The sequence below is a fragment of the Epinephelus fuscoguttatus genome, linkage group LG6 (assembly GCF_011397635.1).
Source record: "Epinephelus fuscoguttatus linkage group LG6, E.fuscoguttatus.final_Chr_v1".
In the NCBI taxonomy this organism is placed as follows: domain Eukaryota; kingdom Metazoa; phylum Chordata; class Actinopteri; order Perciformes; family Serranidae; genus Epinephelus; species Epinephelus fuscoguttatus.
Window position 1 is genome coordinate 35,736,435 of NC_064757.1, and position 26,728 is coordinate 35,763,162.

Sequence of the window (26,728 nt, forward strand, 5' to 3'; positions counted from 1 at the left end):
CTTACTTACACATGACTTTCTCAGCCCAAACAGTACTGCCACCTTCAACAAACCCGGGCTCCGTACATGCGAGCTCCAGGTAGTGACTGTGCCAATACTACCTTTCCTAGCACATTCACCATACTCTATTTCACACGCTACATAGCATAACTCCAATATAAACTAAAGTTAAAGGAGATAGATAAACTCACAGAATCAGCAAACACACACACCTTGCAGCATGGTCTCAAACAAAAGGGATTCAAATATTATTATATATTATATATTATTACTTTCAATAATGTTGTTGTAAGCTACTGTCATTACCTGCATCTCTCTCTCTCTCTCTCTCTCTGTCTCATTGTGTCATGTGGATTACTGTTAATTTGTTATGCTGATCTGTTCTGTACGACATCTATTGCACGTCTGTCCGTCCTGGAAGAGGTATCCCTCCTCAGTTGCTCTTCCTGAGGTTTCTACCATTTTTTTTCCCCGTTAAAGGGTTTTTTTTGGGGAGTTTTTCCTTATCCGCTGCGAGGGTCATAAGGACAGAGGGATGTCGTATGCTGTAAAGCCCTGTGAGGCAAATTGTGATTTGTGATATTGGGCTTTATAAATAAAATTGATTGATTGAATTGATTGAAATAGGCCATTCCCACACTTAAAAATAATAAACATCAAACATGTTTTAAATTATCGGGAGTCTGTGAGTTGTTCAGGAGATTTCAAACTGGATCAAAAAACCTCTCACATTACCAGGCAATCCAGCCCGAACAAAGGTACTGACAAAGGTCTCAAACCGGATTACTCCTCAGATTATCGGTCTTAAATCTACCTCCGTTAACTTTAGCTTATATTGGAGTTATGCTATGTAGAGTGTGTAATAGAGTATGATGAATGTGCTAGGAAAGGTAGTATTGGCACTGTCTCTACCTGGAGCTCGCACGAACAGAGCCTGGGTTTGTTGAAGGTGGCAGTAGTGTTTGGGCTGAGAAAGCCATGTGTAAGTAAGGTAAAGGAGGTTGTTGGGTTGATGCGGGGAGCAGTGAGACCTGGCATTAGGGGAGTGTCTCTGGGACGGGGTGTTGCGCGACATCCTGTTCTTGCAATTCGGATAAGCACAAACACGGGGGAACCAGCGCCACTCTGAGCGGCGCTCAGCATGGCTCCTCTGTTGTCTTCCGGCAACAAGCAAAGCTCTCGCGAGATGACGTCACACACCGCCCTGAGGAAGTGAAGGGTAAGGGAAACGCTAGTATACTATTTACAGAGATAGCACTGGCGATCTGAACCGGTCAGTGGCGATAAAAAGCACTTTTAATGCGCAAACTTATATGGGACACATTTGCCCCCATATCTACCTCGCGGCTGCCGGCTGCATCCGCCTCCCTCAATACTGAACCAATTTTAAAACGAGTTGTACCTATGAATCATACGCACACATACACATGGGGAAATAGGGCCCAGGTTGAAAAATACCGAAGTTATCCTTTAAGTTAAGATCAAGCAGCAAACTCCAGGGCTGAAAAATGAAGCCAACTTGGAAGTGCCAAAAAACTGCAGTTCTTGAAACGGCTGCCTGAGTCTGGCTCCAGAAGTGAGTCAATCCCCATAGACACCCATGTTTAAAATGCCCAGCTTAACACCGTTAAACAACATCTTTACAGCCTGGTACAAAAAACATTTCGGTCATTAAAGCTAATTTTTACTTCCATGATAACTGTACCGGGAAGGATTTTTTTGTACCTCACCTGTTAACATTTTATTGAGAGAAAGTTATGCATAATTAAGGGACTGCTTTTGAGTGACTGGCTATCTACTGATCATGTCTTCGGCTTCTCAGTCACCACTCGTTCCTCCACAGCACCAGCCTCTCCCCCAAATAAGGTCACTTCTGGCTCCAAAAAACCGAGATGACAAAGGCCGAAGTGTTCAATTTGAGGCTTCAAAACGGGAGTCCACAAACCAGTGGGTGGCGTCACTGTAGCTATGTCCATTTTGTTTAAAGTCTATGGTTAAGATATGATTGGAGGTCTAAGATATGAAAGGACACAGCCATGAGTGCTTTTGTAATAGGATATTTTTCTGTAATGAGGCCCCTGGCCAGCATTTCATTGTGATGTCTTTTTAAAATGTTGTCCACCTCATTAACAGACTGTACATTTCTGTGTTAGTCAAAAATCCCTCTGCTTGTTCCTGCTCATTAGCAGTGTCGAAATCTCACACAAAGACTGACCTTTTCTATTCGTGGGAACTTGAGTTATTCCCAAAGAGAACATAACGCTGATATCACTCCCTACTCACACAGTCCTCCCTTTGAATGCATAGGAACTGAGGACTAAGTGCACCTTTAGAGGACTCGCATAGATGAAATAAAAGCAGCACTTCCAGCCCTGCGAGCCGGTTTATGTAACTTGTTTCTGAGGCACAGTGTGTGTGATGTCTGAGTCTAAAATTAGTGCCAAAAGTCGTCTGGCCCTGTGTCTGTAATAGGTGCCTTGGCCCTGGCACTTGGACTGGACACTGAAAGCTGTCAGCCCACAAGGAAGAACAAATGCAGTGTGCTGGACTTTGATCAGACAGCTGGAAGACATCAGAATGGATTAGAGAGAGAAACCGTGCACTGTGGACCAGTTCCTTACCTTGTAGCTGAGATATGTGATAAGCATGGTCTCCAAGAAACTGATTAAGGCCACTGTCACCTGGAGCGGAGAGGAGAGAGGGAGATAAATGAACCAAACTCGTCTCTTCTGGCTGCTCAACCTCAGCTAAGGAACTTACTGCAGTGCTTTTATCTAACAACTAGCTGCTGGTGTGTTTTGGTTGAATCCTGTGGTAAGACTGGGTTCATATGGTGGAATTTGATTTTTGTGCACCTTTAGTGGAGTGTTACTACTCTCACCTGTATCGCCCATACAGGTTCCTTTCTGCAAACCCAGAAAATCAACGACCTGTCAAAAAACATATGAAAAATTTCCTCACACTTCAGTGCACCTCCACATAAATTAGAGAGTGAACAAACACCACTTTGCAGTTCAACGGCATTTTGATGCAAACATACCAGTCGATGTCTCCCCGCTCTGTACTGTTGCTGCTGTTCGAATAATTTGCACTGTTGGGAAAAATAGTAACAGGGGAAACACACACACACACAAAAAAGCATGAACACATAAGTGTGAATGTGAGTGCAAAGATACCCACTGGGAAGCATTCCCATCAGTTGGTATGTTGCCATAAAGAACAAACCCAATGTTTCTCTAAAAGCTGCTAGCAGTGAGCACAATACAAACAATCCACTACTTCCACATGACTTCACAGAGGGAGCAGCTTACACACACACACACACACACACACACACACAAAAGAAAAAAAAAATCGCCGCATTACTTCATTATTTCATAGTAAATAAAGCCCTGTTTCCACATTGAGCAGTACGGTTCAGTTCTGTATGTTTTTTTTCCATTTCCACTGCTAAAAGTTGTGGATGGTACCAATGGAACCGTTCCTTACCATCCCCATTTTTGGTCCCCCCTCTGTTGGGGTACCTAGCACTCAGATCTGGTACTAAAAGGTGGAGCTGTGAACACTGCAGTCTGTTGACTGGTCAATAGAGGTCGGTCACTCTGCTCAGGGCTGAGTTGGGGCTGGTTTTGAGGCTCATGTAACCACTGTTCACACTGTGGAGAGTTTCATTTGTAGACTGCAACTATTAAATGAGGAGATGTTTTGCTGCTTCTCACAGCAACATAAACTGAATTCACTGGGCCCACAGCCAGCGACTTCTAAGGTGGAACGTTATCTTGTAATGTTACTCAATGCACAAGTTGACGACATGAATCCATCAACACACCTTAAATTTCACTGTGACAACTTTGACCATTACTTTACTTTTTATATGGCATACACTTTTCGTAATGAGTGTTTATATGTATTAATTTCGACCGGGTTATAAAAAAAGCATCACGGAGCGTCACTCCCGTGGGCTCCAGCAACACTAAACCCCTGAGCTTGCCTGAGAAGGACTAAATGCACAAATCCACTATTTTTATATCTCATGGAGAGAGAATCTCACTGCAGCCTGTTTTATTTTGTTCTGAAAATGTCAGCATGCAGCCTCGTTTTGTGGACAAGTAACGAGGTGCAGACTTCCGCCCACATTTAAGAGTACTGTCTGTGGTGGAAAGGCAAGGATCTAAGTACCATGTCTGTAGGGTTAATTTTAGTACCATACCGAAAGTGTTTGATGGAAACAGGGCTCAAGAAAACCCAGGGCAATCTTTAAATCCCCCTCCACTCATAAATGTGTTTGTCTTTTGTTTATGTCCACTAAAAATGTCCTACTTGGCTACACTGACGTGCGTTTGTGCAAACTTTATCCCTGGAGAGTGTTTTCACATTCCTCTATTTAAGAGGGTGATGTCTGTGCATTTCCTAAAGTCTGAAATTCAAATATACAACAGGCAAGCTACATTAGGCATGTCATTAATATAAAAGCCAATGGCTGTCCAATATCGACAGGGGAACAGACTTCGATATAGCACCTGCATAGAAACCTGAACCCTCTGTTAGGGGTGGGCTGGTGTAAAAAAAAAAAAGAGCCAGAACAGTGTACTGAATTTTATCAGTAGGTATCACACTTGACTCAGCAGCTGCTCCCGAGTGAAACATAATGATACCGTGTCCCAACAGCAAACAAGCGTCAAAGCCGATTACCGATTTTGGTGCACACCAGTCTCCTTACCTTAGAGTCTTGGTCTCACTTGAGGTCAAACATGTATGGCTGAATCTCCCTGATGTGTCTTCTAATGCTAACTGTAGCTATCTTGCTTTTTTACAGGTCAACCAAGCGCTAGTCTCACAAAGCCAGACCTATTTCCACAGCTTTATTGCTGTGTCAATGCTGGAGAAAGCAGAAAGTGGCACCTAGCACAAGCCGCGGTGATAGGCTCAAGGCCAGATCCACAATGTCTCAATAAGGCAGAAAGAATAGATCTGCTCTCAGCCTCTTTTCAGAGTTTAATTTTTACTTTTTATGTGAGAAAACCATGTTAAACAAAATATTAATCACATAAAACTTGTCTGGAGGGGGATTAAATGTTATCAAAAGGCACACAAATGTTGGTTATACATTTAAAGTTCATAGTTTTGGGAGTAATTCTCAATTACACAAACCCCTTAGGCATATTCAAAGTGTTGTGAGCAATATTTGCATATGAATAAATGTGTTTTCCTCTCATACTTGTCACATTTGTGGCTCTATGCACATGGTAAGGGGGAAATATTCTTGGATATTTCCCTCTGGCATATGGCAAGTCATCTGCTTGGCTTGGAATATAATACAAGAGGAAAAAGACAGATAGCATTAGAAGTGATTAGAAGACAGCTGCCTCTGCAAAAAACAGTTTCTGAACTCTGATATGTTTTTAAGAAGCTTTTAAGAAGATGTCACTAAGTAAAGACCTTAGCAAATCATATAACACACACACACACACACACACACACAAACTATCAAGAAAACACAGACACATCTAGAGTATGGGTTAACTGATGAGTGAGGTGGTGACTGCTGAGTGTGACACTCACCATGGGTTGTTGTTGTCCTTATGGGGGTTATCCAGGCTGACTCTCAGTATGTAGAGGGCACAGGTGAGAATCTTCAGTGAGAAGTTGAACAGGCGGATTCTCAGGCCTGTGGACCCACAAAGTTTGACTGTTTGATTTGACTGAAATAATGGTTTAGCAAGTCATGATCACCTGAAAATGAGTTGACCCTCTTTGATATTATCTCACACTTGTTTACAAACTTCAACCTCAATATGAGTATTTGTATATTTTTTACTTAACATTTGTTGCGTAAAGTTGTTAAGAAATGCTTCCGGTGCACAAAGAATCCAAATGACAGAAAATTCTTGATGAAGTAAAAGGGGTAAAGCAAAATTATATCAAGCAGTATGATCTAAGCCTCATTTATCCAGTTGTATGCTCAATACTAGGGCTGCCCCCGACTAAGAATTTTCCTAGTCAACCAATAGTCGTCATTTAGGGCCATTAGTCAACTGGTTGCCCACATGTTTAATTAAATGACATATTTTGGGCGGGGCAACACAATGGTTTGAGTTGAAGGTGTGAGAAAGAATAGTATCAGTAACATTGTTAACACTGTGCTACATTACAGAGAAATACAAAACCGTACTAATGAACCTTCATTAATATAGGCCTATATTTTATCTACAAGTGCATGTCACACACTGAGCGAGCTGCCTGTTAATGACGCTGTGGGCTAATGTAGCTACTTCCATGTTTCAGATGATACGTCATGTTTGTAGTCGACCAATGAAGAAGAGTTTACATATCACCTTGGGTTCGTCCTTCACCTTCTCAAAATGATCCCACACTTTGGATTTCCTGCCCGACATGTTATTAACTAGCCTGTGGAATAACCGCAGGTACCAGCCTTGGAAATTAGAGGCCGTACACATGTCACATCTTTCACAGCCTAGAAAACGCGAGGTCAGGTGCTGGGTGTTACTCTCGTGCCTTTTTTGTGCCAGTTTTCAAGAGTGCAGCAGCAGGTTGTGTCTGAGGTTGCTAAGCAACCTTAACAAGCATCGTAAAGCCTATTTACCTGAAACCCTGAGTGCAGAGCTGATCTTCTTCCAGGTGCTGTTTATAAGTGTGTAGGCCTATCGTCTGTGGGACAGATGTAAAGCTCTGGGTAGCACTGCAGTAACATGATCAGCTTTTCCGTATTTATCAGACTGAATATTTACAGAAGAAGGGAAAGATATCTGTCGGCTGTGATTGGGTTGACCTGACTCCTGTCTGACTGCTGAGTGTGGCCACTTCCTGTGTCTGTCCTTTCAAATTAAATTCCCACATTGTCCAGTCATATAGGTTTTGATTTATTTTGAAAAGGTGCAGCTCCTAATAATAACCTTTCTGATCAACTGACATTTGGCCGACTATTTGAAACTGAATATAAAGTTAAAGTTATCTACACTCTCTTCAGAAAAAACTCTTCAGAACACAGGAGCTGCTGGGCTACAACTGCCTCAATCAGTTTGTTGTTTGTGTTATTGTTTGACTCTAGTGTTAAGTGTTAATTTAGATTCACTAAAGTCACACAATGCGACAAACAAGCTACCAATCAAGACAGCAGTAGACCAGTTGCTCTCGTGTTGTTTAGCAAGGTTGTCATTGAAGTCTGGCTTTGAAGTGAGCAAATATTAATTTCACTTTCAGTTTAGTTACCTGCCTGAAAAGACTCTCTGTTTTGGAAGTAATGAGCATAAAACTGGATAAATGAGACTTGAATTATAGTGCACGAGTTGTGTGAGAGTTTGTCAAGAAATGTTTTGATATACAGTGCCCTCCAAAAGTATTGGAACAGTGAGGCCAATTCCTTTATTTTTGTTGTAGACTGAAAATATTTGGGTTTGACATCAAAAGATGAATATGGGACAAGAGATCAACATTTCAGCTTTTATTTCCAGGTATTTACATCTGGATCTGATACACAACTTAGAAGATAGCACCTTTTGTTTGAACCCACCCATTTTTCATGAGAGCAAAAGTATTGGAACATGTCACTGACAGGTGTGTTTTGTTGCCCAGGTGTCTCCCAATTACATTGATTATTCAAACAATAAATAGCACTGAATGTCTGAGCTCAGTTTCAGATTGGGTACGATAGATTTTGCCTGCGCAGACTGCATTTAGAGGTGGAACCAACATGAAAACCAGAGAGCTGTCTATGGGTGAAAAAGAAGCAATTGTGAATCTGAGAGAAGATGGACAATCAAACAGAGCCATTGCACAAACATTGGCCATAGCCAGTACAACCATTTGGAATGTCCTGAAGAAGAAAGAAACCACTGGTGTACTAAGCAACAGATGTCGAACAGGTAGACCAAGGAAAACATCAGCAGTTGATGACAGAAACATTGTGAGAGCTGTAAAGAAAGACCCTAAAACAACTGTTAGTGACATCAGCAACAACCTCCAGAGGGCAGGAGTGAAGGTATTACAATCTACTGTTCGCAGAAGACTTCATGAACAAAGTACAGAGGCTACACCAGAAGATGCAAACCACTCATTAGTAAGAAGAATAGGAAGGCCAGGCTGGAATTTGCCAAAAGGTACAGAGATGAGCCTCAAAAATTCTGGGAAAAGTTTTATGGACTGATGAGACAAAGATTAACTTTTTCCAAAGTGACGGAAAGGCGAAAGTTTGGAGAAAGAAAGGATCTGCTCATGGTCCCAAACATACAAGCTCATCTGTGAAACACGGTGGAGGTAATGTCATGGCTTGGGCTTGCATGGCTTCTTCTGGGACGGACTCTTTCATCTTCATTGATGATGTAAGACATGATGGCAGCAGCAAAATGAACTCAGAAGTCTACAGAAACATTTTGTCTGCTAATTTAAAGAAAGATGCAACCAAACTGATTGGGAGATCCTTCATCATGCAACAAGATAACGACCCAAAACACATTGCCAAAACAACAAAGGAGTTCATCAGGGGCAAGAAGAGGAAGGTTTTAGACTGACCAAGTCAGTCTCCAGACTTAAACCCAATAGAGCATGCATTTTACCTGCTGAAGAGGAGACTGAAGGGAGTAACCCCCCAAAACAAACAACAACTGAAAGAGGCTGCGGTGAAAGCCTGGAAAAGCATCACAAAAGAAGAATGCAAAAGTTTGGTGATGTCAATGGGTCACAGGCTTGATGCAGTTGTTGAAAGCAAAGGTTTTGCAGCTAAATATTAAGTCTCATTCACTTTAATCTATTTTAAGTTTATATGTTCCAATACTTTTGCTCACCTAAAAATTTTGTGTTCCATTACAAATAATGCTATCTTCTAAGTTGTGTATCAGATCCAGATGTAAATACCTGGAAATAAAAGCTGAAATGTTGATCTCTTGTCTCATATTCATCTTTTGATGTCAAACCCAAATGTTTTCAGTCTACAACAAAAGTAAACGAATTGGACTCACTGTTCCAATACTTTTGGAGGGCACTATAGTTTTACTACTGTTAAATACCCCTATTACTTCAATTCATGAAGAATTTCTCTATTTTTGGACTCTTCGTTCACCGCAGGCATGCAAAAGAAAAAAACAACGCCTTCTTCATGACTTCAATGTAACACAGGGTGAGTTAGTGACATACAAATGGTCACTGGGGTGACTGAAGTATTCCTGTAAGATCAGAATCTTCAGTGTCTACAGCTGACGACAGATGCAGCCAAATCTCTCCTCAGTAGAAAGTTGATTCTGCTTTAACACCAGTTGTTGTTGGTGAATAATGCCTTCAGTGAAAGGCCTAAAGAGACTATATCTGTCAAAGCCCTGAAGCATAACTAATGCAGCTCTACGCTGCTCTGGCACCCTGTCACAACAGATTTCCTCTGACGCATAGCTTCTAAATCCTCCCAGAATAACAAAAAATAACACCAGCACTTTTATGGGCTTCTAATATGAAGACGGATCACACAGCAAGATAAATGACTGGCAGGATTGAACAAAAGTAGGCGAGAGGGATAAGAATGTTTGTGGAATCACAATTTCCTGTTTGAATAAGCGCAGGCATAAACTGATAAGCACACATCACCAAATGTGCTCGACAGAAACCTGGCTGCAGACATGCTTTCCGGGCAGAGGGTGGTGCTAGCTGTATTACCCATTTCCAATCAGCCTCAGCACCTGCTTAATATCCTGTGACACGACCTCTTCAGAAGATGTCAGCGTCGATGTTAAAATGATTTGAAACTGGACAAACAAACAGCAAAGCAACAGCATAGAGCAACAGACCCCTGCAGCCCAGTGCGACATTTTCATTAGAGCCTGTTGTTTTATGTCAAAGACTGTGGTGGCTTAGTGACAATGACAAGTTAAAGGAAAGACAGCAGCATGTCAGTGCCGGGGATATGTTCTACAGGAGACACACAGTTCCCATAGTGGACATTTTGACAACTAGATGCAAATGAGTGGCTTCCAGACACAATGCACCAAACCGCTGAGTGTCTTTTCAGAGATGTTGTGGCATCGCCGGTCTTATCTCTTGTTGAGAAAAACACTGCAACGCTGCCTCGTTTCTCAGCAAATGAGCCGTACTCTTCTGTCCTTGCTGGGCTACAGTGTGCACACCCAAATATACAATGTTTTATAACCAGGCCGCTAATGTAATAATGAAACCCAACTGAGACAGGAATGTCATACGCATCATCACCGACTGCAATTTCCTGAATTATGTTTTTATTTGTTCATTTAGCTCTGAGCATAAGCAGCAGCAGCAGCAGCAGGCCTCTTTGCATTACGGGGACGGAGGAGGATGGGGTGAGGTACCATGTCGGCTGTACTTACTTGACCTTTGGTTTTTGATGAAGAAAAGCTTCAGCCTCTCCTTGAAGGTGTTTTCATTCACGTAGAACTCCACCTGCACCCTGTGAGGAGCAGTGACATGATGTCAGTGTACATGTACACAGGTGAGCATGCATGCAGCACCTCCCCTCATATACACACACAGAAATGAGCAGAAAACATTTGATCAAACAGTGTAAATCTTTCCATTGTACTTTATAACCAGGTGTGAGACAAAGCAGTGGATTTCCATGGACATGAAATCAGTGCCAGATACTGTAAACGTAACACACATGACAGCTGTGGTCCAGACACATTCACACGTGTAATCATGTTTGCATACAGGCTACAGGTGCCAAGACAATACCTGAGTATCAGTGCGTAATAACATACTTGGTTTGAGGATAATAAACATGTTGTGTGACAAAAGCAAACAGTTTTTACATATAACAAAACATACCACGTTTGCAATTTTTTTTATTGTTCTACTAACAAGTTCGGTCTGTGCAGCCAGCCTGATATAGCTTATTCCTCTGTGCCACAGACTTCCATTTGTGTGCCTATTAAAAACACACAGATGAGCAACGCTGTTGCACTTAAGAACATGAGCACGGCAGTTAAGTTGAGCCCATCCCCCGTACATCTATACTGCTGTTAATACTCACTACCAAACCAAAGCTGCAGCTGAAAATAGTCCCCAACAAATATGTTATGTATTCCTGTTTGGGTAACATTTGCTATTAAGTACTGTGCCCAGCTTTTTCGGGAAATCATTAAGTCCTTTTAACAATGACAGTACTTATCTGTGAACTGCCGTAAAATTTAACTACAGAGTGAGCGCTCCCTGCTTTCTGGCTGATTTCTGGTACAGGCAGCAGAGGACCTAGACCCAAGATGAGTCTGAGTGAGATGGAGCAGCTGCCAGGAGGAAGAGACGCTCTACCCAGTCAGGCTCCGACATAACGTCTTCTTCTGCCTTCTGCTTAGAGGTGGTGAACTAGCAGCTCACAGCAACTTAATACAATACACTCTCTGGCTTTTGTCTGAAATCTAGTGTCAGAGGGTTGGGGTTGCCACACTGAGGGCTCTATCCCCGAATGTTCGCCTGCTGGTGTAAGGGATGTTGAGGAGACCCAAGTCAGTGGACCGCAGGTTCCATGAGGGGGTGTAATCAGTGAGGAGGTCCAATAGGTACCGTGGGGCAAGGTCATGGCGAGCTTTCTAGGCGAGGAGGAGGAGTTTGTAGGTGATGCGTAACTTGACTGGAAGCCAGTGTAGGTGTTTGAGGGTGGGGGTGATGTGCTGGACTGGGTGAGAACCCTTGCAGCTGAGTTCTGCACATACTGCAGTCTGTCCAAGGCTTTGCTGGGGAGCCCCAGCAGGACTCCATTACAATAGTCCAGGCGGGAGGTGGTAAATGCATGCAACAAGTGTGAAGGCCAGAGTCTGGAGATGTTTTTGAGGTGGAAGAAGGCAAATTTGACAACAGATTTGATGTGGGATTCGTAAGAGAGGGTGGAGTCCAGGATGACACCCATATTCGTTTGAAACAGCCCAGTCCAATTCCACTGACATAGTTCTAAGTCGGGTACAGCCCTAGCATTCAATGCCAACTTTCAAAACACTGTTCAATAACTCATGCAAAAGATACATTTCATAGACAGAAAATTCTGATGGTTGATACCAAAAGTTTGCCTGCATCCTGCTATTATACATCTATTTCTTGCAATGGCACATCCTGGCAAATTCAATTTAAAATGGTATAGTAATTGTGCCATTTCCATAATTGTGCATGGTGAAGCTTTCCAACAGAAAAAGCATGTGCTTTTTGTAAACCTAGCGCTGGGAACAGCTGTGCAAGTCTCCCTTCTGACTAATTCCATTACCCTCCATTTACCATCAGCCATTACTCACACTCCACCCTAACACCGCAACAAAATCATCTACAAATGCATATGAGCTTGAATGTTAATGTGCAGTGTTGGTACTTGTTAAATAATGCAGATCATTATATAAATATATATAAATAAAAGGCCAATTTTTTCATCTCTTAATGAAGCATCGGCTGTGACCCACAGTGAGACACGATGTGCACAAGACACGACTCACAAGCTAAGGTAAGGGTTTATTAATTGCTCTACAGGGACATTAATCCGAATTGATCAACTTGTGCGTGATCAGGCACCCAGGAGGGTTTAATCATTTGCTCATAATATTTTATATAGATATTTTAGTACTCCGCCACATGATCTGAAATGATTCACAGTTTGTGCGATAGTCCGTATCACTTGTGTTGAGACTATTTTCTGAACGTAACTAAGTGAAAACATGATCAGACAGCCTGGTTTATATTGAGCACCAATGTAAAAGCATCCATTAACAATTGACGATCACCTCCTATTTAAAACTACTGTACATCAAATCATACAGCTTGTCTTCTCACTCACGACGCACACAACGACAAATCCGAAGCTATTAAAGCTTTGTGCAGACATAATAATGGACTTTAATAGGCTTGAGAGCTTGACCGGACGGCCGCTTAAGCGCCAATGATGATATAGCTACTGTAGACGGGTCAGATAAATGCAGGTGGTGAGACAGGCCTTAAATGTTTCTGTAATGTATAGCGCTTATTGTCACTAATGAGCATGGAGGGGAAGTAATAATGGCCCCGTGGTTCCAGAAGGGACCCTTAAAGCCTTCTACCTTGTCTGACAAGATGAGTACAGGGTGCAGAAAGACAAAGAGCGAGAAAGAGCAGGAGGGCAATTACAGCAGCCAAGACCCAAGGGAGGTATGTATGTGTAGATAAAGAGTGTAGGTGGAAGAAAGAACATGAGATTTGCACCATCTTTCAGCTATTCTCCTCTCTCTCTCCCTCTTCCGGCTTTATCACCATGGAGACCGCTTCCGAGGCAGGAAATTGTCACTGTCATGTCTGTGTCCTATGTGTTTCCAGTACAAGGAATTACTCACGCACAACACAATGACATTTTCCCTCCCACGTGACTCCACACAGTTACATGAACGCCTCATAAACTATGAGTATCGTGTGCTCCATCACCAGAGGAGCAGTAAAAGACTGTCATAAAGGCTAATGGCTGCCAATCAGGCAGTCAATAAAGTGTGCTGTCTCCATTGACACAGCTGTCAGAACAGACATATATCACACAGCTACACAGGGTTTATGTTTACCCAGCTTGCCTACAGAGAGCTGCAATTACACTTCATATAGGAAACGTGAACACGGCACAACGTGAAATGTGACTCAGAATAAACTCAGTGACACAATGCTTATTGTGCCATGTGACATGATAACTGCATTAGCAATAGCTTGCCAACGCTGTTAAAAAAAGCAGACTGAGCCGAGTGTACATTTGAACAGGAGTGACAACAATGCAGTAGCACATCCCCTCTTTTCAGTATATCTTAAAGTGAGGGTTCCCCTGCTTATCTGAATGTAAGGCGAGGGATCTGGAGTACAGTCGGTAAGCGTTTTGACAGAGGAACATTTTCTGTAATGTTGGCTCTGTACTCCGTCACATTTTATTTAAAACAAACAAACAAAAAAAGGATTATGCTGTTCAAGGGACAGTTTGGCCATCTTTGTTGTGGTTGTATGAGGTATTCAGTGTCTTATATACAGTAGCGGTTGATCCACACGCCCCCAGTTTGTAGAAGCAGACAGGACACAGAAGCTAAGAAATGTGCTGCTGTGCAGGAGCATCAAAAATGTATTTTAGCCACCTAAGAAAAGTCCCTTGTAAAAAACAAAAAAGCACTAACAGTTTAAGTGTACGCTATATGTTACTATCTTATCTTACTATATAATGACGGAAACTCTCTGTGGGTGTGTCTGTGTGTGGCTGTTCCACGTTTTTCTCCTCACTGACTTGGTCAATCCATGTGAAATTTGGCACAGTGGTAGAGGGTCATGGGAGGATGCCAATGAAGCAATATTACATCAATTGGCCAAAGGAGGGCGCTATAGCAACCGACTGAAATTGCAAACTTTGAATGGGCATATCTCATGGCCCGTATGTCGTAGAGACATGAAACTTTGCACAGAGATGCCTCTCCTCATGAGGAACAAATTTGCCTCAAGAACCCATAACTTCCGCTTATATAGATTTTCTGCCATTTTGAATTTTTTGAAAAACACTTAAAATTGATCTCTTCCTAGGAAGTTTGAGCGATCTGCATGAAACTGGGTGAACATAATCTAGGGACCAATATCTAAAGTTCCCTCTTGGCAAAAGTTGGAAAACTTACTAAAACTGAGCTTCTATAAGGCAATGAATATTGCGGAGGGCGTGGCTCATCACATAAAGGTGTATAACATCTCAAGGGTTTCACCCATCACCACGCAACTTTGTAGGCATATGACCACACATAATCTGAGGGGACCCCTCCATTATTGACCCCATCAAACAAAATGGGGGCGCTAGAGAGCTAATTTCTTATCTAGGCCTAACCGCCATATGGATTTTTACTAAACTTGGTAGATATGTAGAACAGGACGCCTCAAGGTGATTGGAGAAATTTAACTCTAATTGGCAACTGGGTGGCGCTATAACAACAGAAAAATGCTTAAAAATGGCTAAAATGCGACCGATCGCTGTGGCTCCCCCTGTGGACCAATGTTGTTGTTTTTTTCTAATTTTTGGTATGACTAAGTCATGGTATGGTATGCTGTAATCACAGAAACTGTCAGTGTGTCATTCTGTCTGTTTCACGTTTTTCTACTCACTGACATGGTCAATCTATGTGAAACTGCACATAGGCATTGAGGATTGGCATAGGTAGAAGGTGACCAATGAGTATGGACTAGTTGAGAGTATTTTAACAGCTTTACTTCGAGGCAGGCAGCTCGTTCTGACAGGAAAACCATTGACGGCTTCAGTTTCTATCTATACTCTCGTCAAAGCCAAAAACAGTACTTTAAGCTCGCTGAACACTGCTGCTGATATATCACTGCCTCACTCAGTTTGTTTGTTTCTAAAAAGTCACACAATAACACAAACTAACTGACTGACTGAGGCAGCAGTTGACCAGCAGCTCCTGTGTACAGCAATTTTAAAAAACTGCTTTTCTCAATGTGGTCTGGCTTTGAAGAGATCGATATTATAGTTTAGTTTCCCCTCAGAAATCGCTGCCTGACAGCAAGGTAATGTGGTAAAACAAAACTTAAAAATAGTGTACATCTGAAGTGATATTGATTTTTTTTGTTTTTAAGGTAGAACTTTTTTGAGGTGACTAAAATACATTTGGTTGCTGGCCCCTCCACAGCAGCTTCCATAGCAGTACTCCTGCCTGCTTCTCCAAATGACATCTACCATATGTAATACACTGTCTATGATTAAATACCTCAATCAACCCCACTAAAAAGGTCCAAACTATACCTCTGAAGTGCTGAGTTTCAGCTCAGTTTGAGGTTCTTAATCCATACGACTGTAGTGCTCCAGTTTTAGTATTTTTGGCCATGTTAGCAGCTTGGCTGTAGGGATGTCAATGTCAGCATGGTTGGCAACTTATTTGCTATATTTTTTTGACTTTTACAACCTATTTAGTGTCTCGTTTTCCACAAAAAGAGACCACCAATAAATCTAGCGTAGTTTGGGCAGACCTTGACTCCTCTTTCATAAAGAGAGTGACCAATATTTTTACTCTCAATCATTTTATTTACTCTCTTTTTTATTAAAATGCACAACATTTACAAGAGTGAGTTCATCCCAGGGTCTGGATAAGCTCTTTCCATGACATTCACAGTCTGTATGTACCAGCCTTCATACAGAGTTTTTGAAATTATTGTTAAATATAAGGTTGTTTAAGATCGTTGTCTGGTTTCAATGTCCTAAAAATTGAATATTATATATTAAACCAACACAGACATGAACACCCTTAAAGCCAGAAGTCTGTGCTATAATTTCATAGCTGTTTAATCTCAAAATTTCCAGGTGTAAAATACAAAGTGTGTCACTATCAGACATTTAAAGACCACAGTGCTTGTGTTTTTGACCACCTAAGCTGAGCCCTTCACTTCTATCTGTGCACACACAGCTAACAAGCACTGGAACATAAATGCTGATAAGATCTCTGCCAGGCACTGTGTCTCTTTTGTCATGTTTTTCAGTAGCTCTGACTAAGGCTGCAAATAGCACTTCTTCCACACTTGACGAATGCCAGTAACTGCAGACCCACAGCAATACCTTTTATGTACTCACACTCTTTTCCTTGGCATCTCTGTCGTCTGTAAACCATCAGCACCAATCTATGGACATCAGCCAGACTTTGCAAATATAAACAGGAGCACTTTGAACATCCAATAAGTGAGACAGCCTCTACAACAGGTTGGTGGTTCTTTACCTTAGGAGGAGACACTAAACTTTAAAGATGGTAGGCAATGCATATGCCAGGAATGTTTGCACGTAGTCACAATAGATGGAGAATGACCTAATGTCCTCAACTAGCAAGTGAACATGGTATGTAGAACCTTTAGTGCACACGAGAGCTTAATTATTTTGTCTTCCTCGGGAGTTCAAAGCTCTAATTAAAAACAAAAACTGCAACAGAACACTGCAGTTTCTATTCCTAAAATGGATTTATATTACCTACCTGTTGTCCCTGCGCTGTTTAAATGTCTGTTTCTAACGAGCTGTTTGTTATAAATTTTGCAACCTTGTAATAGCGAGCTGTCTTGGCCACATCTCCCACAAAAGAGAGATATTAATCTCAGGGGACCCCGTTAAATAAAGGTTAAACAAGAGAAGTAGAGTGAAGATCTCTGCCAGGCGGCCGCATGAGCTGATCCCAGCTGCTATAGACAATTCTCGTTATTTCAGCAGACGTGCTGCAGCATATTTTAGAATCTAATAAGAATACACGCCTCATCTATTTTTGATGAGGCCACGGCGCGAAGCAAAGAGCTGATCGAGTTCTCCTGCTAACAGGCACCGTATGGGAAACACAGATACACAATGTAACTATAAAGACTGACTGCATCTTTAATAACTAAAACGAGCCACTTATTGTTGATCCATGTATTCATTACTGGACTCTGAACAATATTAACTTTGTTTATAGGCTACAGCACAACAAGGTAGGAAATAACAACAATAATCACAATTAAAACGGACAAAAACAACCATTTAACTACACAGCCTGTTTGGTTATTTATGATGGAAGAAAAAAATAGCAAGGATAAAAATATACAAATCAACAAAATCAGCAAGTCTACAAAATGAGGCAGGCAAAACACTGTGCTTCTAAAACACTTCGAGTGTTGCTTGATGTCGTGCGGGTGGATGTAACACAACCGGGTTGCAGCTGCGCACAGCAGAACTGTCCCTCCCAGCTCCTTATAGTAAAGATGGCGGTACAGATGGGGCGCCCATGTAGCTCGGTGGGTGGAGCTGGTGTCCCATGTGCAGGGGCAGTGTCCTTGCCACAGCGGCCACAGGCTCCACCCCAGCCCATGGCCCTTTGCTGCATGTCATCCCCTCTTGCTCCCCCCATTCACGCTTAGTCTGTCCAGTCCAATAAAGGCATAAAAAGTCCCAAAAAATAATCTAAAAAAATTGTGATATGATAACCAAATAGGGGACTTATTCATCTTGTTGCGTGCCTAACTTCAGTGGATCACAACATATCTGGTATGGAATTACTCTACAGATGCTTCTGCTCAAAATGAGACCATACTTTTCTATAGATGTCAGTTTTTGAGCTACGACGAAGACCAAAATGTGTCCTGCAACAGACGGTAAAGCTTGTTATTTATAGCCAAGCTGCTTTCCAGAAAACTTGCAGACCCTACCGGCTGGTTCAAAGGAGGAGTCAGCAGTTGATGTGTGTATAAAGCAGTCAATAAAACAGGTGTCCAACAATTGTGAATCACTGCAACCACGAGAAATCCTTGAGCATACACTCATGCATGTGCACACAAAATATGAAGCTGATTGGGCCAGTAGTTTGTGAGATGAGCTGCGGACAGTAAGATACACACACTTACTTACACGCTCACACACACACACACACACACACACACACACACACACACACACACACACACACAGCCAAACACTTATGCCTGGCAGAGATAATGAAAGTGACGAGTAGCAGAAGTTTAACCTGAGAGAAGGATTGAGTCTAATGGGAACGACCTGTGATCAAGTTTCGGTGTTAAAGTGGCACACACACACACACACACACAAATACACTGAGTAAACCATGACCACTGCCAGTGTCTGAAACACAGAGCGACTCCAACTGCATCGTAGACTCTGTAAATAAACATCAAACAGCTTGTTGACCTCAGGATAATCTGTCTGGCAGAACAGAGCTGTTCAAATGGCTGCGTTTATTCTGGTTAAAGAAAAAATATATAGTTGAACAGCTGCCAGATGCTCTGCGCCATATGGAATATTTGTGTGCTGCAGGGGCAAGCACAGGTGATAGGGTGTATCAGTTTGCCTAATGCAACATCACCACGGGCTAAGATGATTATGAGGAGGAGGCTACAACATGTGTCAATGCTGAAATAGTGACTCTGACTCCTACACAGTGTACAATCAACATAAAGCACCAATGCCTAAATAACTAAATTACCACAACTGTTGGCATAGCAACAAACGTGGAAAATATGAGCCCAGTAATCCTGACCAATCAGAGTTATACTGCACACTGTGTCATGGCTTATGATAAGATCCAGCCCTTAGGGTACAGAATCAACACACGGACCAGTGATGCTGCATCTTGTCTTGTAAACAGTAACAGTATGACATCAGTCTTTACCATCGCAGCCTGAATACAGTTTATTTTCAGATCTCAGGTTCACTCTGTCTCTGCTCTTTGACAAAGCAAACAGTTGAAAATAGCAAATTTCCCATGCACCACCGCCAGACGTGTGCCCGATATAAAACCTGCAGGGATTCTAAAAATATTACACTTGGATATGAATATTCAAAAGCTGTGGACACCTTTGTTATGCTCCGCTTCGAGTCGCATCTGAAACTCCCCATGGCGAGGGTATTTGTCCCATAGCTTTGTTACAGTGAAAAATAGTTGAATGGGCTGAAGGCCAGACATGAGCTGAGTGTACTTTGTCAAATGGATACAGAAGGCAAGAACCTCAAGAGGGAACTGTTACAGTTTCTGTTGTAGTCAGGATCACCTTAATGAGAGCTGGGCAGCCTGTGGTCTGAGGACATCAACATTTAAGAGCAGGGAAAGGTCATTTGTGGTCCTCTAAGGCATCCATACTCTCTGTAAGCTGCTTTATATGTGCATGGGAGTTGTGGAGAGGGTCCTAGCTATTCTGTGTGTGCATGTGATGTGTTCAAGGACTAAGAAAAACCCTGGAGCATTTTGTTCTGATGCAGTTGCCAGTGTAAGTGCAGAGCAGCACAATTTATTATGAAAGACGCTGACTCAAAGCAGCTGTCACGTGTCTTTCAAGGTCTCTGAAGGAGTTGGACACAAATGTGCAGTTATAGTAGAGCGTGCTGCTCAGTTTATGGTTGACTACACTGTTTGTGTAATAAATTAATCCTCCTGTTGACTGAAATGAAAGTTTCAAGAGCACTGAGGATAAAATTGCTGAATAGTTGGATAGCATGCCAGGAAGTACCTGAGAAAGGCAAAGTTGCATAAAAGAGACGTTCCTCGTTCTTCGACACAGACGATAACAGAACACATCCGACCCAGAAAACTCTTGTAAACGTAAAGGCTTTCACAAGATGCTGAGCACTCCGAACACAGAGCCAAAACTCTACATGGGACTGTAGGATAGACCTGTGAAAGAGTCAGAATTTCTATGCAAGGTGGTTTTACAGATCCCAATCATAGAGTCCCCTTGAGGTTAATGCACAGCACTGCAAAAAGCACAGAGACCTCAGTGCCTGAAAGTACGAGGCTGTCGGATTGGTCGGTGGCATCCTTGGAGCCTTGTTAAAAAGCCACAAAGGGGTTTGTGCAAGATTTGCTTGCTTAGCATTAGTCTTTCTCAGAAACATCTATCAAAAGAAAGATCCCAGCATAAGGGGCCTCGAACTATTAATAGTAAAGCTCAGGACAGGGCAGAGAAAATTGAACTCACTCGGTCTATAAAATGGGACATCTGACTGCATAAAAATAAATAAATCATACCCAAAGGTTGTGGGACATGGGCCTGATCTTTAATGCTAAGCATTTTTCCGAGGAAAAAAATATGAGGCCTATAAAATCCTCAAATTAGAGCTGCAACAATTAACCAATTAAATGTCAACTACTAAGTCATTTGGCAACTAATCTGCTAACCAATTAACTGCATGCATGTGACTTTTTCCTCATTTTTTTACTCCTCTTTGATAGTAATCTTTGATTTGTGGACGATACAAAGACACCTGAGGACGTCATCTTGGGCTTTTAAGAAACACTGATCTACATTGGGTTTTTTTTTTTTTTACATTTATCTGACATGTAGACCAAACAACTAACGGACCAATAGAGAAACTAATAGATTAATCAACAATGATAATAATCTTTAGTTGCAGGCATACTTGAAATGAGCAAGGACGTTTTGAGAGAACTTAATAGGAACACAGTGCAACATCAATGATGTTGAAAGATGCCTTTGAAAGTCACTTGTCCCTCCCTCACAGTACAGTCTCTTTTCAAGAGAGTAAATGATGACGGCAGTGATTCTCACCTGAGTGTGAAATTATTCCACAACCACATGAAAGTGCAGTGAAAGCACATTTGAATCTTTCAGGAACAAACTAATGGCAACCACTGCAACAAAAAAGGTGTATAACAGAGCTGCGTATGGCCCTAATATCCGGGCATATTCTGACTGAGGCAGAATCAAAAGAAAATTGGGAAGGACGAAAAAGTAAGATACTACAGAGGAATAAAGATGTTTTGCCATTTTGATGCTTTAGAAGAAACTCTATTATAAATGTATAAATGGAAACCTCTGTAGATAACCATGAGTGTCTTATTAGACAAGAGAGACTTTGCAAAAATATGAATGAGACCTAGTCTGTATTCTTCATAACAGAGCAGCACTTGCTCAGTTAACTCTACTTTTCTATGAACTGTCAAGAAAGTATTTCTTCACTTTTCACACCTTTTTCCAAAAGAAGAGATGCACTCATATATCACACCAGCCTCTGTACCCACTCTGCAAGAGAGCGATGATAGTTTGCCTTTTGAAAAGATACAGTGGCAGCAGCATTATAAATCAAGACCATGCCGAGTCAAATTAAGTCTCCAAAAACATTGCTTTTACATCATGTTCTGAAACGAAGATCCACCCTTAGATACGTTCACTGCAGTATATATCACCATTCTGATGCTCCTGTAAGTCTTTTCTATAAATGCTACCTACCGAGTGCAACTACTCAGCAGCGTCCTTGTATCAAGCTCCTCCATGTTGAGAAGAACCAGCTGAGGTTGTCTGAGCGCACACGTAGAATGCACCTCAATGCAGAGATGCTCATGCTGCTTTTGGATTCTGATGAGCTGAAACCAAACATTGTGGTTTTCTGAGTGCGCAATGGTGAGCGTGCTCTCTGGTGAGCTGAAACCAAAACTCAACATTTCCTGTGTTGTTATCAGACGGCTGGCTTATTTTTATTTTTTTTTATTGGTTTTTTTTTTGCAGCTACAGGAAGTAACTCACTCTCATGTCAGGTATATGTGTTTGGGTGATGTAGTTTTTCATAGAAACAAAAGAGAAACAATTGTTCCAGGAAAGCAAGGTCCACAACCAGTAGCTGAATATGTTTTTGTGTCAGTGTTTATGAACTGTAGTGTCTTTAACATGTTAACACGCAATGCTCTCTCAGCCTGAATTTCTACATACAGGACACCATGAGAGGATAACAGTGATGAAAGGAACTCTCACATGTCAAAACATGCTTATAGCTCTCCACTTAGCACATCCCCAAGGATCACAATCCACTTTGTAACAGCAGCACAGCCCCAGCAAACACTACACTCAAGTGGTAACCCACCACAGCTGGTGGTGAAACCTCTGCAGAACGTCTGCTATTGACACACACAGCTGGCAGCATGTATTGACTACACAGAATAAAGTAGTAGGCTATTTGAAGATCTATAGATTCAAAAGAGGTACGCTTGATTGATTGATAGGTGTCTCGGCCTATCACAGACAGCTGTGGTTGCTGTTGTGTGCACTTCCTGCATTAGCTTAGTGCACAGCTGTGATTTTGAGGCTTCATTAACAGCCATGAACACTACAAGCCATGAGCCCAATAAGCACTTCAAAATATCCTTTGAGAAAAGAAGAAATGCCTTATTTTTACACCTGATGGCTTAATCCATTGCACTTGCAAACTTGTAGGCCTGGAAGGTCCATCCTAATCCAGAGCATCTAGGCGCTGCCCAACTTTAGCATTAATCAATTCCTACGTCATAAATATACAAGGTTTTGGCACTGAAAGCAAAATAGCCCCTGTAACAATGATTGGATTTCTGGGTCTAGTGCCTCCTGATTTATTTAAAGAATCAAAACAACACCTAATCACTGCAGTGGAACACCAACAAAGTGAAATACACATTAGCCGTGTAGCTAAGCAAAACATTTCAGTCAAAAGGTGACGACTGAAAACTGTATTTTAAATACTTATTTCTACAAATACGAAGCAAAATACAAAAATATTGCAAGTTTTCTTGTCAGTAACTGAGGTGGACTCAGGGCTCAACAATAGGGGCTGCCTAATTAATCAGGGCAAGTAAAATGTTACCTTCCCAATCAGGAAGGAATTAAGTGCATACTTTTTTTTTTTCCCCGGAGCTGACAATGGAAGCAGCTAAGATGTGAGCAATCTACTTTCCTCTCATCTCTGTTAGTTGAGAGATGTACATGCGGACTACCAATCAGAGTCCTGCACGGGTCCAGTGTTCAAGATCTGACCCGACCCGACCCGACCCGGCGACGTACAAACTCGCACCCGACATTCAGCAGTTACGAGCTGTCACGTGTTTTTAGAATCCATCGAGGAGAGAAGTAATCCATTAGGGAAACACTTCAGAAACATAATAAAGTGATAGTTGTACGTTTTATCCGCTTATTTCTCAAATACCTAAATAATTATTTACTGTTTTGGAAGCGGCGCTTGTTAGACGGGGCAGCCATGTTGATTCTGTCGTCCAATCACAAATTGTGTTATTAGATGGTGAAACGTGTGTACAGCTGAACCAATGACCGTTGTGAAATAGCGGAGGCGATCCTCAGAGAGTAAATAATGACCAAGATAGTTATCTGTAGTTTACCGAACTAATGACTGATGTGTTTATCTAAAACCCGCGATCCGACCCGCATGTTATTTTTTCCACCCAGATCCGAACACGGGAAAAAATGTTTTTTTAAAAACCACCAAATAAGCTGTTTTTGCAGGTATCCGACCCCAGGACTCTGCTACCAATCAGGCACTTGCCAGAAAATGGCGCGGGTAAAGACAAACTGAGCATTCACACTGTATAGTATGCCAGAAAAAGATTTAGTATGCTCCAATACATAGTTCATCAAATGCAGCAGTATGCCAAAAATACCACGATGTTCTACTACGTCCAGTGTGATTTTGCAGTATGCAAGCCAACATGCTTTCTGGCTATTCTGACCCACAACCCTCGGCACAGCTGAAAATATGTCACATCGACTGAGCCGCAGACAGATGACTGCTAACTGACAGCTGACAGAAGCCACAATGACACGACAGTGCATTTAAGTGACAAATTGCCAGTTGAATGGTAATAACAGGAATATTGAATTGTTTAAGTGAACAAAATAATCATAAAGATTACCAACAACAAAAGGGCGTAACCACGGAAAAAACAATGATAGATGTATATGTAATTTTACTGTCTTGAATACTTCAAAGTTAGAACCACATACATCGCAAAGTAACAACAGCAGACATCTCTGTCACTGGTGAGCCCGGGGAATGGCGTTGTGTTTCATCTACAAGGTAACGGATATATGAGCAAGTCCATGGTGCAATGTTATGCAAAGTAGTATGTCCGAGTTGTGTGCATATTGTACTTACAACATTGTTTGTGAGGGCAGTACCTACTAAAAGAAAAGGTATGAGAATTGAAATGCAGCTCAAGTGTATGGGCTGAAGCACAAGCTAGCATTTCAATTATCCTGGAATCAGGAGTTTTAACTGACAAACACAACAATTTTCTTAGGGGCAAGTAAATGTTCATTTCATGCAAGTAGATTCTGACCCTCTTGACCAACCAGGCAAGGGAAAAAACAACGTTGAACCCTGGGTCATCATGTTTCACCCCCTTTAACATCACATCTCTGCAACTTGAATGTAATGAAGTCTTGGTGCTCCATTATAAACCTCTGTGTGCCAGTGACTCTGTAGCATGCACAGTGAGTACAACACAAACAACATGTTGGTGTTTTCAGCACCGATTTCACCAATATAACCCACACATTCTAGTTCGTTTAGAGACTCTCATCTCTGCTCACATGATTAATGCTTCAAGCCCAGATCTTACATTGACAATAGTGACGGAGTGAAGATCGGTGTGTACATTCAGTCGAGGGACAGATAATACACCTGGAATAAGTCGATAGAAACACACAAGCTGCCTTTTCACCATTTAGTGCGGTGTCATCGAATGTGACAAGAATCTTTGTCGAGCTAATGTTTGTCCTTGAGTCTTTGCCACAACAAGTGTTGAAAAGGCAGCCGCACATGAATGGGTTATTCTCAGCATTCTGCACCCTTATGATCACAACAATCATTGCCCACTTTACAGATAATGATATGTGTAATGGTAATACTATGTCCAAGGCATTATGACCACATCCAGTCGATGCAAAATCCAAAGTGAACACTGCTACGTATATGTTTTGGTGCTGGCATATCAGTCCTATGTACAGTTACCATTGAGGACACAATTCATGCCATGCAAGCATGATGCTGCCAAGAACTTACTGGGCATTGGTTGAGTCCATACTGTACTCCTCTTGATACCTGGACGCAGCACACATGGACACAGATAGGCAAAGGTTAGGAGAGAGTGGGGTCAGGGAAGCGGGAGAGGGTAGGAAAGAGCAAGAAAAGGAAGCCACTCAGGTTGCCACAGCGATTTAGTTGCATTCACTCGCATCTTGAGTCAGAATGCAACTATCGTATAACCTTGAGGCAGTTTGTGCAACAAGAAGGTCCAAGATGGGATCTGATACTATGTTAGTTGGTGGTATCAGATCAGATCCTGTGTTTGAGCAGCTGCTTCTTGCTGCACAGTTGAAGCATGCTGTCAAGACTTTTCCACCAAGGTCTCATTTAATCACCTTCAAACTCCACATGCAACTAAATATTAGCATTTACAGTGGGCTGCATCTGAGCTCGACAGGAAATACAAAACGTATTTCAGCGTTTTTATTTCGCAGTGCACATGCAAGGCAAACACATTAAGTTAATCAAAAACAATGCCTCCGCTGACTAAAGAACAGATGGAACACTTAATGCAAACCACAGGGGATCAGTGGACACACACCCTCGTCATCAGCCTCATAGGTTCAGCTGACCATAGAGAAAAGGGAAGTGCGTAACACTGAGGGAGCTGACAGACAGAGAGACGTACCCAGATATTGATTTCAGTGGCCGACAGAAAGACAGTTCTGATGGACTAGGGGTCAAAGGTTAAACACACTGTTTAATATGATGCACAGCAAATTGACTCGTGTACTCTATGGCTCTGACTTCCCTTGGAAACCAATTACTGTGGCTGAACCACAGAGAGGCAGTACTTCATGTAAAAGTATAATATGCAATTTGCTTCTTAATTGTGCACACAATCATTTCAAATATTCACTGCAAATAAAATCAACCAAGTTATTACACAGGGGCAGATAACAAAGCAGTCAGAAGTCAGAAGCCCACAAAGCCGCTGTGATTCAGGAAATGGACAGTTTAACTTGGTGTAACTAATAACATAGGTGTGACTAATAGCACTAATTATGAAATTGAGTCATCATCTTTTCCTGCTATAACAAGTCAAATATCTGAGCAGGGCACAGAAGTTCACTTATCCCTTCAGAGGACTATAGAAAGCATTAAAAAGATTAATATGTGAGGACTAGAAAACGGAGCTTTTGTGCTAACTGTTCTTGTTTTGTGTGCCATCCTCCAGAAAATGTCTGATATCTTGTGTTGTTGTAGTCCTGATAAAGTTGAGGTAATTAACAGCCCAATCGATTGCAAATGTCATCTTACACCATTTAAAAATTGTGGGTGGTTTGTTTGAGATCAATTTTACGTAAGTTTGCAAATTGTTTATACACTCAAGACAGTTTTATAAGAAATTACAATCAAGTTTAGGTCAGGCATTACTAATAAGAGAAATATCATTCATTCAGGGTG

The 26,728-nt window shown here is 41.8% G+C and overlaps 1 protein-coding gene across 14 annotated transcripts in view; it reads right to left on the minus strand.

Annotated features, from left to right (window-relative positions):
• kcnt1b (potassium sodium-activated channel subfamily T member 1b) overlaps positions 1 to 26,728 on the minus strand; it is a 125,362-nt gene that overhangs the window by 46,377 nt on the left and 52,257 nt on the right. For 13 of the 14 annotated variants that reach the window (XM_049578120.1, XM_049578116.1, XM_049578109.1 and 10 more), the window contains 5 exons: positions 10,344 to 10,423; positions 5,563 to 5,668; positions 3,041 to 3,091; positions 2,882 to 2,930; positions 2,622 to 2,681 (listed from right to left, as the gene is read on the minus strand). In XM_049578120.1, coding sequence (XP_049434077.1) covers positions 2,622 to 2,681; positions 2,882 to 2,930; positions 3,041 to 3,091; positions 5,563 to 5,668; positions 10,344 to 10,423 — 346 coding nt within the window. Of the gene's footprint in view, positions 1 to 2,621; positions 2,682 to 2,881; positions 2,931 to 3,040; positions 3,092 to 5,562; positions 5,669 to 10,343; positions 10,424 to 25,297; positions 25,337 to 26,728 lie in introns of all 14 variants that reach the window. The other variant, XM_049578119.1, reaches the window with a different exon arrangement.